We start from the raw sequence: 17,983 nt of genomic DNA, 5'->3' as shown, positions 1-17,983 counted from the left end.
GATTTCCTGAGAGCACAGCTGTTTTTCCTTAGTGCTGTTACTTTGCAATAAGGCTACCCTATGTCTCTTTTTTCAAATGTTTTCAAATGTTTCACTGCTAAATTAAATAATGCCCATCTTTCCTCACTTTATAAAATAAAGTGAATTGGGGCACCTGGGTGACTCAGTGGGTTAAGCCTCTGCCTTTGGCTCAGGTCATGGTATCAGGGTTCTGGGATTGAGCCCCGTATTGGGGGGGGGGGTCTCTGCTCAGCAGGGAGCCTGCTTCCTCCTCTCTCTCTACCTTCCTCTCTGCCTACTTGTGATCTCTCTCTGTCAAATAAATAAATAAATTCTTTAAAAAAATAAAATAAAGTGAATGGACATAATTATCCCAATTTTAGGTTTAGGTTACTTTTCTATATTTTTTTAAGCTTTTTATACTTGCTGCTGTTCATATGTTGCCTTCTAGAGAATAAAATGTAAAAACAAAACACAGACAAGAAAAATTTTGAAGTAGTCAGTAGAATTCATGTGGACAGTGTGTTTGTATGTGTGTTTGTGTGTGTGTGTGTGTGTGTGTGTGTGTGTGTTTTCATGCATATTATTTTACAGAGCAAACATCATATTTTCTGCCAGTAACATTTTCTTTGGTTTGTACAATGAAATTAAATCTATCAGCCTTTCTTCATGTTTTTCAAAGAGCCTTGTTATTTGATGGTGTTTCACTGAATAGATGCGAGTGCTATTGTTTAGAAAGGCCTTGGTCCATCTCCTGTCCTGGCAATGAGATACTGAGTTGCACAGTGCTTTCCCAAAAGTGACCTATGTTCAGTCTCTGCACTGAGGGGTGGACAGGATAATAGTTGGTCCTCAATTTATCTGTAATGTGGTTATACTTCTGTTCACTTAAGTTTTGTCTAAATAGGATATAAACGTAGGGCTATTGTTGAAATATAACATACGCATTTTATAATCACACCACAGTGAGTGGGAAGTGAGGCAAGATGGGTTTGGGACTGTACTAGGTGGAGCAAGAGGCAGTCTTCCATGTTGGAGGTGTTCTGAAGGCACCAGATGATGGGAAATCCTCAGAGAAGGTGGTCTCAAACCGGGCAGAGGGTGATTCACTTGGGCATAAGATGTTGTTGTTAAGATTTTATTTATTTATTTGAGAGAGAGCACAAGGTGGGCGGCAGAGAGTGAGGGAGAGGGAGGAGCAGATTCCCTGCTGAGCAGGGACTGTCCCCCCACATGGGCACCAGTCGCTGGACTTGGAGATCATGACCTTAGCCTCAGGCAGACACTTAACCAGCTGAGCCACATAGGCGTCCCTGGGAACAAAATGTTTAGAGATCTTTGGGAAAACTGCTTTCACCTAAGGCTAGAAGTTTTATCACATGTTAATTTTAATAATATGAGAAACTATAATTTCAAATTAGACAAGATTTTATTTTTCTTCTTGGAAAGCTATAATTTATGATTATAACATACTCTATGAACTTTATGACTTTATACTTTATAACATATCCTGTAAAAATATATATTTCTAATCCAGCTTGAGAAAAATTTAGTCTTTTATTGAATTATTTATAAAGATGATTAGTCAGACACAAAATTGGTAAGATAGATGACACACTGTGTTATGGATATAACACAAGCGTATTTCCCAATATATGCCCAAATTAAGGCACACCTGAATGGAAATAGACTTTAGGGATTATGTAGTTTAAAACTGCTGCCTCATAAAAGTTTCCTCTAAACCGTATCTTTCTAATCCTCATGCGCATTTCATTAAATACTTCCTTGAAAGGTTGCTCATTCAATTGTTGGGCAGTATTAATTTTTAAAACTTTTTTTTTGTGGAGAGAGATGAATTTTGCCTTCTCAGAGGTGATTTCATGAACTTTAATTTCATACCTTAAGTCATCTCTGTAATAGCCTTCCACCTTTTTGATGAAGGCTACTATCTTCCTGCTGCTCATTTAGATCAAAGCTCTTTATTCCTCAAACAACACTCTCATGACCCCTAGTTTTAAGACAAAGCCTACTTCTTTTTACTTAAATGTCACCATTTTCTGACTATTTAAATAATTATTTGTAAAATTGTAGTGATTTGCAGCTCTAAGAAATACGTGTTAGGGACACGTGCAGTCTCAGTCGGTTAAGTGACTGACTCTTGATTTCAGCTGGTGATCTCAGGGTTGTGAGATGGAGCCCCATGTAAGGCTCTGCACCGAGCAAGGAGCCTGCTTAAGATTCTCTCTCTCCCTTTCCCTTTGCACTCCCTCTGCCCTCTTGCACTCTTTCTCTCTCTAAAAGAAGGAAAGAAAGACATGCTATTACTCACTTGTTACTACTTATATTACGCACGACAGCTGAAATTAATCCAAGAGAATACCACAGCTTTCAGGCTGGACGTTCTCTGCTCAGAGTAGTCAAAAAGTCTTGCTTGGAAAAGCTTGACACATTTCTAAATGGATTTTTTTTCCCTGGTTGCTCTTTATGTGCCTTGTTTTTTGTTTTTAACATTACCTCCATTTCTCATGCTGTCTTCGAACAGTGTTTGGACTGGTTTTTTGATTTCGGCTCAGGTCATGATCTCAGTGTCATGAGATTGAGCCGTGAGGCGGGCTCCATGCTCAGTGTGGAGTCTCCTTGTCCCCCTCCTTCTGCTCCTCCCCCATTCATGCTTTCTCTCTCTCTCAAATAAATAAATAGAATCTTAAAAAAAAAAAAAGAAGAGAGAAGAACTCCAGTATATTCTCTACCCAGATTTCCTGAATATTATCTATAGATTATCAATTATTTATCATATCTGATTTCTTTCTTTCTTCCTTCCCTCTCCCTCATACACAGGTATATAACCTGAGAGTTCATAAACAAAATGTCTCATCATCACAAAACACTGCTGTGTATTTCTTAAAACACAAGAACATACTCTTATATGACCACAATATAACCAGTCAAATCAGGAAATTAGAATTCATATAATACTAGCACCCAATGTATAGACACCAGTCAAATTTCACCAATTGAGCAGTGCCTGGGTGGCTCAGTGGGCTAAGCATCTGCCTTCAGCTCAGGTCATGGTCTCAGGGTCCTGGGATCAAGCCCCACATCAGGCTTTCTGCTCAGCAGGGAGTCTGCTGCTCCCTCTCTTTCTGTCTGCCTCCCTGCCTCCTTGTGATCTCTCTCTCTGTCAAATAAATAAATAAAATCTTAAAAAAAAAATCACCAATCGAACCAGTAATGTTCTTTCTGGAAAACACAAAACAAAAACAGTGACAATAGCAACAACAAAGAATTTGACCCAGAAGCACGTTGCATTGAACTGTTTAATTGGGTTGTTTGCTACTTAGTTGTCTCTATGCTGAAACTATTCCTTAGTCCCTCTTTTTCATTCACGATTTTGATGTTTTTAAGGATTACCAGCCAGCTATTTGTAGACTATTCCTCATTTTCAGTTTGCCTAATATTTCCTCATGATTGCATTGATGTTGTGCATTTGGGGCAGAAATAACACAGAAGTGATGCTGTGTCCCTCTTGGCATGGTGCAGAAGGACATACATGGTGGCTATTTATTTGTCCATTTTTAGTGATATTACTTTGGTTGATGTGGGTGTGCCAGGTTTCTCCACAGGAAAGTTACTATTTTTTTTCTCACAATAAGTAATAAATATATCATGATGAGATACTTTGAGGCTAGATAGCTATCTAATTCCACTCGGATTTGTTTTGTCATCTGTTAATGAGTCTTGCCTGAATCAATTCTGACTATAGATTTTTCAAATGGTGATTTTCCAACTTCATGTTCCTCCTGCATTCATTATTCAGCATTATAAAAGTCATCTGTTCACACTTCACAGCACTCACGATAGCACTTACCCTCCCCAATGTCCATAGCCCCTGGCGATTCACAGACCTGTACCCCTGGGGATAAAAATACATTATATGTTTATTAAAAAAAAAAATTTGGAGGGGGAGGCGAACCATAAGAGACTGTGGACTCTGAAAAACAACCTGAGGGTTTTGAAGGGTCAGGGGTGGGAGGTTGGGGGAACAGGTGGTGGGTAATGGGGAGGGCACGTTTTGCATGGAGCACTGGGTGTTGTGCAAAAAGAATGAATACTGTTACGCTGAAAAAATAAATAAAATGGATAAAATGGAAAAAAAAAGTCATCTGTTCTTTACTATTTATTTTTTGAGTAATTCTTGGTAAATAGCCACTTCCCTGAGCCCCCTAAATGTGTCTCCCTTCTGAGGTCCTCACATAACCTCACAATCTAGCAACTAAAATTCTAACTCTTAGCAGTTGGGGGCTTCCAGGCTCTTCTTTACTGGGGCTGCTCTGGTTGGTGAGTGCCTGAGTAAAACCTTCGACGTGTGAAGTTGGAAAGTGATTCCTGTCTGTGCAGGAACTGGACTAGTCGAGAGCAACTGAACTTCTAGCTCAGGGGTCCTCAGTCTTGGGTACGTACTGGAAGCTCCTGGAGAGTTCCATAATTCACTAATGCCTGGACTCTTGCCCATCAACCAGGTAACTCCAATACAGAGTCAAGGTTGGGAGCCACCATTTTGGTGGAGTGGTGAGGCAGGGAGATTTTCCGCTCAGTCTATGCTGACTCAGTGGTAGCGGGAATTTAGACACTGGTGGAAATTCTAGCCAACAGGGAAAAGAAACTAAGTTATCAGCTTCCTGAAAGAGAGAGAGAGACAGAGAAGAAGAGAGAAAAGGAAGAGGAGGAAGCAGAAGAAGGAGAGAAAGGGAAGACAGAGAGGAGAGAGAAGAATGTGACAAAACATAGACAATGGATAAAGCTAGATAAAAGATATATGAGAATTCTTGCAACTTTTCCATAAGTTAGAAATTGTATCAAAATATTCAACAAGAAGAGTGCCTGGGTGGCTCAGTCAGTTAAGCATCCAACTCTTGATTTTTAGCTCGGGGCATGATCTTGGGATCATGAGATCCAACCCCATGTCAGGCTTCTTGCTCAGCAGGAGTCCGCTGGAGACTCTCCCTCTGCCCCCTCCCTACTTGTGTGCTCGCTCTCTAAAATAAATAATAAAATAAAATCTTTAAAAAATATTCAGTAAGAAAGACCAGGGTCATTGTAAACATGAGCCCATCGTTCCTCTTGACCTCACAAAAACCACAGAAAAAAATAACGAGAGACTAAATCCTTTATTTACCCTCCAATTTTAATATGGGGTTTTGATAGAGGAGGTGAGGTGGAGAAGGGAATATAGTCTCAGTCACTCGGAGCCAACCTGACTTTAGAGATTCCTCTGGGATGAGGGATGACAGGCCCAAGGGACAGAATGTTGAGGAAGCTGGGGGTCATCTCTCCCCTTTAGCACTGAGCTCCTTCCTCCTGCAGTGTGTCGTTAGGTCATCAGGAAACTGCAGTCACAAAGCTCATGAGCTGGAAAGCCTCAACGTAACAAGTCTCATATCCTAAGTATGAATGTTTTGAAACATATGATACTTCCCCAGAAATATTGGCCTGAGCTCTCTGTCTCGTATATGTATAATGTAAATGAATCCCTTTTAACTATAGAAACGCCATTCCCTATAGGTTGATAAAAGTAAAGTTCTTCTCTCCAGACAGTTGGAGAGGAAACACTCAGCGGCACTTGGAAGAGCTCAGAGGTGGATAGTGTGAGCCCAGGGAGAAAATGGCCATTGAGGGGATCATAGAAACTTGACGACAGCCCCACAAAGGCAGAGCAGGTGTTTGTCCCAGTTTTTGTTCCCTTCAGTGGCTCCTGTTCTAACCTAATGTCAAGCACACAGTTGGTGCTCAGTACGTGCATGATCACTAAATGCTGAAGTCAGGAGATGGAAAGAAAACTAAGATGAAAGAAGGGAGGCCAAACAAGAACAAGAAATTCAAGGGAGCAGGAAGGAAAGCAGAGGTGCCTGGGACCTGCTCTGGGCCATGAGCTGGGCAAAGGGAGCCACAGGGAGATTTTGGCTCAGAACCTGGGGGTAGCTGCCCAGCTGGCTTGAATCTGTCAGGGTAGGCCTGAGGTTAAGGCTGCAGAGTAAACTAAAGGTTGGTGTCTGAAACCCAGCCAGAGAGGGTGTTTTTTTTTTTTTTTTTAAGATTTTATTTACTTATTAGACAGACAGAGCACACATAAGCAGAGAGGCAAGCTGAGAGAGAGGAGGAAGCAGGCTCCCTGCTGAGCAGAGAGCCCGATGATGCTGCGATGCGGGGCTTGATCCCAGGACCCTGAGATCATGACCTGAGCTGAAGGCAGAGGCTTAACCCCTTGAGCCACACAGGCGTCCCTGGTTTTTGTTTTAAATCTGGAGGTTGGGGTTGAATGAATTTGTTTGGGAGCCTTGGAGTACTACAGAATATTGGAATAGAAATGTCAGCCTTGACAAGGCAAAGAGAAAAGTGGTCTGTGCCTGTTGTTTCACATTTCTATCCACATCTCATCTTTATCTGCGTGTTTCCTCATGCTGTAGAAGGCAATTTGTGTACTTCAGGCAGCTGCCAAGTGGCATCAATCATGCTTTAGGATCAAAAGGAACACCTCCATTTCCCTTGAATGGTAGGACCACAGAGATACTCAATGGTGAGCACACACAGTCCTCTGGCTTCAGGCGAGCCTAGTTTTTTCCATCAGCATAAACTTTGAAAAACCTCTTTGATTTAAAGACAGCAAGTCCCTCCACTCACACATTATGAGGCCCAGAAGTGACCTCAAGTACTGAACATATCCAGGACAGAGAGAGCAGGAGCTGAAGGTGAACACTGGAGATGTTGCCTCATCTTAGAACAGAGCCTCCAGAATTCTCCAGAAGAAGTGACAGTAAAGATAATGGGCTCAGTATCTCGCACATACCTCCTCAGTCCAGGAACTAGGGCTATGATATTCAGTCAATGCTTGGTCCCTCAAGCAGTGATAAAGAATTTACTGAGGCCGGATCCCTGGTTTCTAAGGGGCTAAGATTCCTCTAAACACCTCGGGATCACCAGAGAAGGAGTCCCTACCAGAGCACAAGAACAATGAGCAACGCAATTGCAATTCGTAAAGTGGCATGGTGACTTTAAATCTCAAAGGAGAAGGTGCTACACAGATTCCCAAGCTTAGAAAACAGAATTACCCCCCCGGAAACCCAGAACAGTCACTGCCAATGCACCCTTCCCTTTCAACTGTGGTTGCAAATTGCAGCCTGACTGCTCAGACGATTTGTGTCTATTCCCTGCTCTGTCCATGTGAAACTTCTTGACATGCCCTGGGCTCCAGAGCTAAGGACTGCCCCACTCCACCTTGGCCTTGACCTGTTTTCAGAGCCCAATTCTCCCTGCCTGGCCAGTTAGGCTCTTGACCCCTAGTGAGCTGAGTGTTGAGAATGTGACACTTGATGGGATAAACGAAAGTCATCTGTTAGTAGAGGCACGGGTAAGAAGAGCAAGGACTGCATTTGATGTTGCCTTTTAGGCAACCGGATCCTCAAATACCCTCTGTATGTCTTATACTGAACCATTCGAGAGCCCTCCCAGCTTCCTCTCCTGGACCAAAGGCTCAAAGGAAGGAGGTGGCAACAGGAAGCAAGTTAAATTTTATTTAATCTGATATCTTGAGCTTTGTCCTTTATAAACACAGCCTCTCCCTTTACTACCAATCCCACATGTGGCTTGCTGCCTCTGCCTCACAGGGAGGGTTGAGCAAAAAATGCCACAAGAAAGGAGAACCAGGAGCCCCCTTTATGGTCAGCATGGGCAAGGGAGGGTTTGGAGGCCTTTCCCACTTCACACAAGTCACTTCCCCAGCTGGCATCCCCTTAGGTATTCTGGAGCATCAGAGTTCTCAGTGGTCCAGCCTTGAATCTGGATTTTGTCAGAAAACATGTGGTCCCATTAGGTCTTCAAAGCTTTAAAGGCTGAATTGCTTCCCTCAGCGTGGAAGAGCCTTTATGGAATAGGTGACACCCCCAGGCCTGCAATGTCGTGGCCTGGGTCATGGGAAGGGGCACAGTTAGGGGACATCGGAGAGCCCAAGCAGAGGGGAATTTCTGTATTTGATAATAAGAGGAAGGCTGAGCAGAGAGTAACCTGAGTATTTGAAATGAGGAGACAGTATCAGACTCCAACTCGCAGGGTGGCAAGAAGCCAAGAAAGAGCCCCCTGCCCAAACAAGAGGGCAGCCAGAGAGAGGCGCCTCAGCGTAGCAGTGCTGGAGCCCGAGAGGGCCACTGGTGCAGCCCTGAAGCCTGCAGGGGTTTTGTCCTGAGGCTCCACTTTGCCTCCAGAGGACTCCAAGCAGGGTCCCTGAGCAGTTGGGATGATGTCCGGAATCCAGCCTGTCGTGTTTTCCACCAATTCCTGAAGCACAAGGAAAATGGGAGAAAATGCATAAAGACAGACTCCTCCCCCACTCATTTCCTCTCTTCAGCCTTTGCTTGCTGATTCCCCAGTCTTTGCAGCCTCATAAACGAGCTGGGAGACCCCCCCCCCACCACCACTCCACAGTCCAGAGCAGCACAGCACCAGCGCATCTTTCTGCTCCCCAGCCCCTCCTTCCTGACCCAGTGTTCCCACCTTTGTCATTCACCGGCTTCCTCCCTTCTTTTCCTGGCTTAGCCCAGCACCATCCCCAGAGGGTGCTGTCTCCTGGGACACTCACATCAATGGTCTTTATTATCACCATCTGCTGGGCCTCCTTGCAGGCTTTCTCAGCCTTCTTAATGTTCTCTGGGGTCCACTCAATATTGTTCATGGCCATCATGCCCTCCATGGGGCTGCCGTGGGCGGGGGAACACACGATGGGTTAGGGTCAACTTAAAGCCTTGACAAAAATGCCTTCTTGTTTGTTAGCATTATTTCCACGTTGGCATAAGCCAGAAGGAATGCCTCACAATTCAATAGACAACCATGAATTTGGCAGGTGAATTTGGCAGATAGCAAAACTCACAGATGAGCACTTTTTTTTAAAGTGAAAAAGTGAAACTCCTGACTCTTTAAAGAAGTAGTTCTTAATCCGGGAGCCTTGAAGTCCAAGAAGGTGGATTGAGTGATTCAGGGAACATGTAAACGCCCTGAAATTGTATGTGGAATGGGTGTGTTTGCACAGATATGCAATTTCCTGGGAAAGGAGTTTCAGGGCTTTCATCAAATCTCAGAGACAACCATCACCCCTAAATAATTAAGGGTCATTACTTAAAAGTAAACAGTCTTTGACTGAGTGAGGTAGCACATAAGATAAAGGCAGACAGAGAATTTGTACGTAAGTCATCTAACTCTTAGAGGTCAGTTCTTACCTGCCTTTCTGGATGACCTCATCGATATGGGGAGGGGAAACCCCTATTCTGTGTTATGTCAGAGCATTGAGAGTCAGACCAAGACCCCTCCCACACACATTTGAAGGTCTTCTTTTCCAGGATGACTCACTCTGATACCTCCTCCCCAAGCTCATGGGCCACGTGGATGATGTCAGGGTATCCCATGCAGCTGGAGATGTTATTTCGGGGATAGTAGAAGAGGAAGATGAGGCACATCTCATTAATGGTGCTGGGGCCCCCCTGAGGAAGAAGAGAGAGAGACAGAAATGGAACACAAATTCACAAAGCAAGCAGAGAGAGGGGGACAAGGCACGTAAGAAATAGTATAGGTGGTCATTCTACCAAGGATGCTGTTTTCATTTTCCCTGAATCTACAACCAGCTGAATGAATGTTCATCTACTTCTTACACACCCTTTCCTTTCCCCTCCTCTCCTTCCAGTTGGTGGACAGTAACTGATATCATTTACAAAGAAATAATATCTGCCCTGTCCTCTACATTTCCATGCCTCTGCTCTGGTTTGAAAAGACAAGATGGTTGAGAAAATGAGAGAAGATATTGAGTTTTCTGAAAAAGGCACTCCCTTTTGATTTTCTCCAGGATTCCTCATCTCTATATGTCTAAAGCTGGACCTTTTCAAATATGTCACATGTTCAGTTCACCATAGGAGGGTCTTAAGGTTTTTTCTTGTGAATCCCCTTGTGCATTATCCCCATTTGTGTCTTACAGTATGTATCACTTTCTACCTTGCATAATAATAATATATATGGCTGTAGTTTCTTCCTCAATAGCATGCAACCCCTTTGGAATCCTATAAGCACTGAACCACTCTTGACACACAAAAGGGATGGGGTTCCTTATGACCATACTAACAACAGCTAACTAACTGAACATCTACTATAAGCCAGAAAATGATCTAGATGTTTTATAAAGGTTAATCAACTCTTAAAACAATTTTAAGAGGTACTATTATTATTTCCTGTTTGAATTAGGAGATTGAGGCACAAAGAGATTGAATAACTTGTCTAAGGTTAGAAAACTAGTGATTGTGACATTCAAAACCAGGCATGGAGACCACGAGTCCATGCTCTGGTTTACTATAGCATGCTGTCTTCTCATGGTGTTACTGGTCATTGACAGGAAAAGTAGGGAATCCTTATACCCAACCTACAATCACAGGGATGTGAGAGCATGAAAAGCCCCATGTGAGTGGATAATACTATTGGAGGGAGAAAAAGCCTTCAGCTAGAATAAACAGAGTCACTCTATGGCCAAGGCCAGGGATGGGCTCTATTCTGAGTCCATTGTGCTTGACCATGGTGGGGAGGGAGGTACTTACAAAAGTCAAGGAGTCCCGGTCCAGTGTCTGGTAGTGACATTCCACCAGCAACTCATCTCCCTATTCAGAGTGAAACATGAAGGCTGAAAGTAAGACACAGAAGGACTGGTACAGCCTTGGAACTCTCTTGGCCAACAGTAATGGCTTCTGATCCTGCCTCCCCTCCCTCAACTCCAGTCATGCCTTCCCACAGGCTCCCACCGGTTTGATCTCTGCTCGATAAGGTAAATCTCGAGTCTCCTGCAGATTGAAGTCATAAGAGTCATCTTTGCAGATTGTTCGGAGTTGTGCTCCATTTCTAGAGGGAACAAAGTGGTGTATGAGCTCATGCTGGGGGTGGGGGAGAGGTTGCACATAAAACAGAAAACTTCTCCTTCCACAGTCTTATTCTGACCACCTCTACTCTAGGGCTAGTTCCAGTTCCTCCTATCCCAACCAAGCATAACCTTATACTGCAGAATAAATAACTATCCTCAAATTTGTTCCCATGTGCAGATGGGAAAGCTTCAAGTCCATGTCTTCCCTTACCTGTATTGCACAGCCTGCAGAGCACGGCCAGCCAGGTGGGTGTGAAGCAGGTAGCCATACACCTGTATGTCAGGCACTGGGGCCCCATTCATCTGTGATGGGGAGGAGACACATCTGGTTTGCTAAGAACTCGCATCTTGCCCTGTTCCTCCATTTGCCTCCCTTAATAGTTGACACCTTCCTCGTATGAATGACAGGAGCCCCTTTCATTCTTCCTGGGCCCTCCTGGACCCTCTTCCCGCCCCACCTCACAGTCCCCAAAGCCCCAACTCTTTCCTTCTCTTGCATGATTCACATTAGTGGTTCTCCTGAGCACCAGGTTCTAGTTATTCTCCAAGTCTCAGACTCAGGGTGTGTGAGCTTATGGACCAGCCCCAGATCTGTGATGGGAAACAAGGAACCTCAGGGAAGATGTGCCTCCCAGCTTCACCTCTTCAAACTTCTCTGTCTTACACAGCCCGTAGGACAGGAAGGACTCTGCGCCTGGGGGTATGAAGTGGATGGGGAAGGTGAAGAAGCCCAGCTGGAGGACTCCCATGTCATATTTGCGCAGCTGTGCGGTGTAGTATAATCGGATGCCCGAGGAGTCATAAATGCCTGGTGTGGAATGGAACAATGACAGAGGACAAGAGAGCTGGTCACGATGTGAGAACATGAGGAAAGCTGGGACAGGGCTATGACCAAAACAAGCCAGCGTGCAACCCACAGCAGCTTCCCAACACCTATAAGAATCAGGAAGCTGCCCCAGATTTTCCTGCATAAATGCTCTAGATACTTACCAGGAATGTTGTGAAAATTGCTGTAATGAATCTCCAGTCGGATCCACTGTGGGTCTAAGGGGGTGCCAATAGAGACACCCACATCATCTGGAAACTGGTAACTCTGTTGGATGAAAGCAGATCTGGCAGCAAGAAGGGCTGGGTGCTAGGTGCAAGGACTGGAACCTGCCCATGTTTTCTGGCCCTCATCCCAGACCTCCTTTGTCTTCTGGTCTGCCATCAATCCAGCAATCCCAGTCATCTGACAACATGCACCCCACCCCCCTTAGCCACCTAGTTCCCTCATCACAGGACTCACTGTGCCCCCGACAGCCCAGCCCACGATGACCTGTGAGCAGAGGGAGAAGGCAGGGTCAGCTCCATAGCAGTCACTGATGCCCGTGGGGAGAACACTGGCATTGCCACAAGCATACACCAGGATGTGATGCACCATCGTCTCATTGTGCACGAGCAGCTTGGGCTCAAACTGGGTGAGAGAAGGGGGTAGATCATGGTCAAGAACTTCTATGTCAAGTCCTATTCCCCCCATCCTCTTTGCCCCAAATAAATCTATAACCATTTCCCACTTCTGTGTCTCTTTCTTTTCTATTTGTTCTCTGTTTTTCTTCCCCAACCCATCACTTATCCCCACTTTGTTTGAATTCTCTCTCAGCCCTCACCCTTTTAAACTCCTCCCCTGAGTGCACAACATACTAAATCTAGCCAAGAATATCCCCAAGACTTCTGACTTTCCCTTAATAACCTCAGCAGTCCACTATATCTGAGCACATGACTTGTTGTATTCTCCTCTAAAGAAAAAAAATGACTCCCACACATTTGCTAGTTTTTGTAAGACCAAAATTAGAAATAACTCAACTGTGAAAGCAGGTGACCATGTTGGAGTTCCCTCTGGCCAGATTTCACTAACCTGACAGCCCTTGGCCCTGTCCCCCTAGACTGAACTTCCTCCTGGACCATGAGCACAATTCTAGGTCCAAGGTGGGGATTCTACTTTGCTCTCTGGAAACACTAATTGATGACCTTCATCAAAATCTCTGCTGTATTGTGGGGCTCGTATAGAACAGCGCTGGGAGTTATAGTTTTGGTCTCAGGAAAGCATGAAACTACTTCTCTTCAGCTTCTTCTCAGCAATTTTCTAAACACCATCCCTTCAGAGTTGACTGTGCCCACTGCACTGCTCAATTGCCTTAGCAGTGTCTGGTTCACTGTACCTTGAAGATGTGATGCTTCTTGCTAACGATGGGGAGAGGGAGGAAGGTGCAGGCATACGTGGTGTCATCCTCTGGGATGAGGAACTGGAGAAGGACACATAAAGGCTGAGCTGGGTTGGAAATGAGGCTCTTAGAGAAGACAGGGGAGGGACAGACCAGCTTGGTGGTCCTTAGGGAATTATAGGAAGTCACGGTAACCTCAATTCAAGGAATGTACTAAGTACTAGGTGCAAAAGGAGGATCTAAATTGAGTGGGAAGATGGGAAGGAGGTTTGGAGGTGGCGGGATGGGTAGAGGACTCTTACATCAGTGAGCTCCAAGTCATGAATGATGGTATCCTCAGGGACATCAAGGTCGTCAGGATGGACTATTTGTAGCAGGAAGATGGACTTGATAAAAGTACGGTCCCGATCCAGCTTCAGAGTGTCATCCAGGCCGTAGGTGGCCAACACCCTTATGGTGTCACTCTGGAGGTGTCATAGGCATCAAGGTGCTACTGCCCGTGAATAGCACTTCACAAACACCCACACCCAAGGACTGACACAAATCACTTGCTCACATCTACACAGTGGAGTGGAAAGAGCTTCTGACTGGGGGGTCAGAACTGGTCAGGTTCTAGTTCTACTTCAGGGGCCAACTTGCTGGAAATATTGAGCAAGTCACATTCCCTCTCAATACCTGTGTCCACATCTGAGAAATGACACTCTAAAGTTCAGTGAAATCAAGGAAGGTTCTTGGAGAGGGGAGCCAGGGAGGTTGGGGTGGGTGCTTAATCCATGGGGGACTCACTCTGTGGAGGGCTTGTGGATTTGGAGAGGGGCACAACTGGGGAAGTGCCTGGAAATGTGGCTAGGGACAGAACCCCTGGGAACTGTGACGATTGCCTGAGACACATGCATGTTCTAGATTGGGGTTGATTCCGCATCCCTGAAAGGATAATCTGCTTACAGTTGAATGCTTTTCCCCCCTTACTGTTTTACCGTAATATCTTGGTCGTGAGGATCACAGGAGCGGAAGGGCCTAGAGAAGCGCATGGTGGTGTAGACGGCGTCTTCCATCAGCCCCTGCAACTCGGCATCCTGGCTCCCGTCCTCCTCTAGAGTGTCTTCATCCACCAGGTGCTGATCCTGGGGTCCAGTGAATATCAAAGAGTAAGAACAGGAAGCCCCAATTATCATGACCTTGGAGAAGCTGGTGTCCCCTTAGTAACCCCAAGGTACTAAATTAGCAGAATCTGGTCCTTTATTTCATAACTTGCTCTTGGAACAGAGCATGGCATAGGATGGATCCCTGGGGCAGAGGGATAAACAGTGTCTGATGGGGTTTCACCACTTGACCTGGATTTACTTTTCCCGTTCCAAATCTCAAGTCAATAAATCCTAGTGTTCCTGCATCTCCAGTCCTTGACAGCTCCTTATGCTCTGAACTCTCTATGCTATTTGTCCTCTCTTGTAGCTCGTAACACTGACACTTACCCATTTAAATGCAGTTCCTGTGGGTGAGATTGGGAGAAATGGGTGAGCTGCTTTTTCATCTGTAAAATGGGGTAGTAATCATGTACCTCATGGCGAGGCTGTGAGGTTTAACATGGGAAGATTTGGGAACAATGCCTGGTTGATCAAGAGTACGTAACAATGTTAAGCTTTATTATTGTAGCTGCTGCTGTTGTTATTAGACCACTGCATGCTGTTGCCCATCTGACTGAGTTTAACAGAAATTAGGGCTAAAGACTTGGTCTCAAATAACATTGACTCTCCCCTATTGACCTGCAGTTAGTGTTGTAGGACTCTTTCAGTCCAGTGGTTCCACTCCTTAGCTCCTTAGGGACATGCAGTCCAGAAGACCTAGTTGGGAACTCTCCAATGGACCATTTCTGTAAGGAGAGGTCAGTAGTCAGCTGGTGTTCTGGGCATGTGCCTGCATAAGTTTGGAAAATGTGGATCCTTCCTGGACCCAGAGATATCCTCAACCCAGCAAGAGACCTTCATCCTCGGAAGGGAATCACCCTCAGACTTACCGAGAAATAGACGTTGCCGTCAGGCAGGACTCCTCCAACAACCAGATCACTCCCCACTCTGGTGTAGCGATTTGTGACACCCAGGCCCACCCAGCCAGTTGTCCGGACCTGCAGCTCAAAAGTGATCATCTCTGCCTCAAGGTCAAAGTCCCAGCGCAGGAAAATGACATTGGAAGGGTCTAGGAACCTGGAATAACGCAGGCGAGATGTGGGGCCAAGGCGTTTGCCTTGGGAGGAGGCCACCAGGGCCATAAGTGGGAGAAGCCTGAAGAGCAGGGCACAGGTCATGGCTCCTGGGGTCTGGAGCATCCCTCGCACAGACGGACACTCAGGAAGTGTGGGTTTATACCTGCTTCCCCCTGTGCTAGGCCCCGTGCCATGGGGGAGGGACCGACGGGGGCTCTTCTGATCTGATTATCCTCTGGATTCAGAGTGGTGCCACTTACATAACTCTGGAGGTGTGGGGTGCCCAGTGAGGGTGCAGAGCAGAGTGCTCTTGTCCCAGAGCAGGGACTTGACACGAGATTCTCAGGAGAAGGTCATTAGACTCTTCCTCCCCAACCCATGACAGGGTCCTCCCTGGTTTGGTTTTTCCCTGCTATTCTTTCCTTGTCTCTCTCTCTCTCTCTCTGTCTTTCCTCATCTCTATTTCTCTCTCCCTTTCTGCACCGCCCATCCCCGTATCCTTGGATGTCCTTCCGGCGCACTCTGCTCTCTGGCACCTGCCCCAGGCCCCAGCTTTTATGGGCATTTTCTATATCTGGAACTGGGGCGTAGTCGGGGGTGAGGGCGAGACTGACGAAATGCAGCAGAAGAAGGAGAGGAGTTTCCGAGGGGGTGTTCGGGGAAGGCTATGATTTCCATCTCCCGGAGGAGTCTTTGCTACTAATCCCTGGAAGGACACATAGAGGTGAAGGAGCCATAATCAGCTTTCCAGATGGGCAAGTCTGGGTCAGCCCTGAGTTTCTGCATATTGCTGGGGAGCGGCAAGGAGAAGGAGGAAGGGGGAGAGGGGAAGAAGAGGGAGAGAATGGGAGATAAACGTAAACTGGCCCTTGGGATCATTGGTGCTCTACCTTTCCTTCCATGAATTGCCTGCCAGAGAAGTCACATTTAGTGATTCTCACTCCACTCCAGGGTCCCTACGGACAAGTGCTTTGGTTTTCAAACCATATACACAATGGAGTATTATGCCTCCATCAGAAAGGACGAATACCCAACTTTTGTAGCAACATGGACAGGACTGGAAGAAATTATGCTGAGCGAAATAAGTCAAGCAGAGAGAGTCAAGTATCATATGGTCTCACTTATTTGTGGAGCATAACAAAGAACATGGAGGACATGGGGAGATGGAGAGGAGAGGGAGCTGAGGGAAACTGGAAGGGGAGATGAACCATGAGAGACTATGGACTCTGAAAAACAACCAGAGGGTTATGAAGGGGCGGTGGGAGGGGGTGGGGTGGGGTGGGAGGTTGAGGAACCAGGTGGTGGGTAATAGGGAGGGCACGTACTGCATGGAGCACTGGGTGTGATGCCAAAACAATGAACACTGTTATGCTGTAAATAAGCAAATAAAAATAAATTAATTAATTTAAAAAAAAAAAAAAAAAAAAGCACAGAAGGAATGTTAGACTATTAGAACACCAGAGTGAAAAGGAATTTTGGTTCACTCAATTTTTAGATGAGGCAAAGGAAATACCAAGCGGTCACAGGAGTAGTGCCCGATACCCCATGCAGTCAGAGGTGGAATTAACACTGGCACACAGGGGATCTGCCCCCGGGCCAGCGCTCTCTCCACGATTTGCTTAGGTTACAGACATCCAAAGGGCACCCAGCTACCAGCAGTGCTTTCCTGCCACGGCTTGCCCTGGTGGAGGGAGTTGTCATCTGCTGGCTGCTTCTTAGAGAGGGGACACACATCTCATTGTATGCCTGGCGTTTTTGTTTTTGTTTCTTTCTATTTTTTTATTTAAAGATTTCATTTATTTATTTGACAGACAGAGATCACAAGTAGGCAGAGCAGCAGGCAGAGAGAGGGGGAAGCAGGCTCCCTGCTGAGCAGAGAGTCCAATGTGGGGCTTGATCCCAAGACCTTGAGACCATGACCTGAGCTGAAGGCAGAGGCTTAATCCACTGAGCCACCCGAGCACTGCCTGGCATTTTTTTCTATCCAGTTGCTGACATAGCCAAGCCAAAGCTGGAAATCACTTCACTGACCCTGGTGTCTTTTCTCCAACAGGACAATAGAGAGGCTCTGAAAAGTTAACAAGGGCATGTGCCCAGGAGGCACCCCCCAGCCCAGAAACCGGACCACATCTCACAGAGGCACTCAGCTCCAACCGTGGTATACAGGGCCTGGAGCATCTGTTTACGTCTCCATCCAGGGTATGCACACTCTTTTCATTTTCTACTGAGTTCACCAAAGAGGGTAAGGACCCAGCTGAGGTTGTTGGCTGCTCCTGTGAGCACCTGAGTAGGAACTGGGGTGCAGTGGGAGGAAAAAACCTATCTCCCAAGGCAGCAACCATAATGCCAACTCTGGGCATGGGAGCGGGGAGGCTGACCCAGGATGGGAGCAGGGCCAGGACAAGAGGAGGAGCTGGGGAGGCACTGACCTTGAGGAGCAGGAATCCAGGGAGGAGATAACAGGAGTGTCAGAGACACTCTGATCCCAATCGCATTTGGGGATTAAGGCAAAGGGAGGGAGCCACAGGGAGACAGGTCAGCCAGCCCTGTAAACCAAGATGGGGCCAGAATCCCTTATCCTGAAATCTGTCTACCTGCCAGAGTGCCTGCCTGAGGGAGGGAGCTGGGAGCCAGTGCCTG

The 17,983-nt window shown here is 46.1% G+C and overlaps 1 protein-coding gene across 1 annotated transcript; it reads right to left on the bottom strand.

The window, feature by feature from the left end:
• Positions 1–8,085: 8,085 nt before the first annotated feature.
• LOC123952249 (putative DBH-like monooxygenase protein 2) lies at positions 8,086–15,445 on the bottom strand. The gene is made up of 13 exons (XM_046021551.1): positions 15,158–15,445; positions 14,121–14,267; positions 13,446–13,607; positions 13,141–13,224; positions 12,228–12,395; positions 11,930–12,032; positions 11,581–11,747; positions 11,151–11,242; positions 10,824–10,920; positions 10,623–10,682; positions 9,394–9,524; positions 8,630–8,744; positions 8,086–8,328 (listed from the first exon to the last, which is right to left on the bottom strand). The coding sequence occupies exons 1-13, from the start codon at positions 15,443–15,445 to the stop codon at positions 8,086–8,088; spliced, it is 1,857 nt and encodes a 618-aa protein (XP_045877507.1).
• Positions 15,446–17,983: the final 2,538 nt, after the last annotated feature.

Source organism: Meles meles, chromosome 10 (genome assembly GCF_922984935.1).
Source record: "Meles meles chromosome 10, mMelMel3.1 paternal haplotype, whole genome shotgun sequence".
Taxonomy (NCBI): domain Eukaryota; kingdom Metazoa; phylum Chordata; class Mammalia; order Carnivora; family Mustelidae; genus Meles; species Meles meles.
Note: the sequence above shows the minus strand (reverse complement) of the source record. Positions and strands in the feature narration are given on the sequence as shown.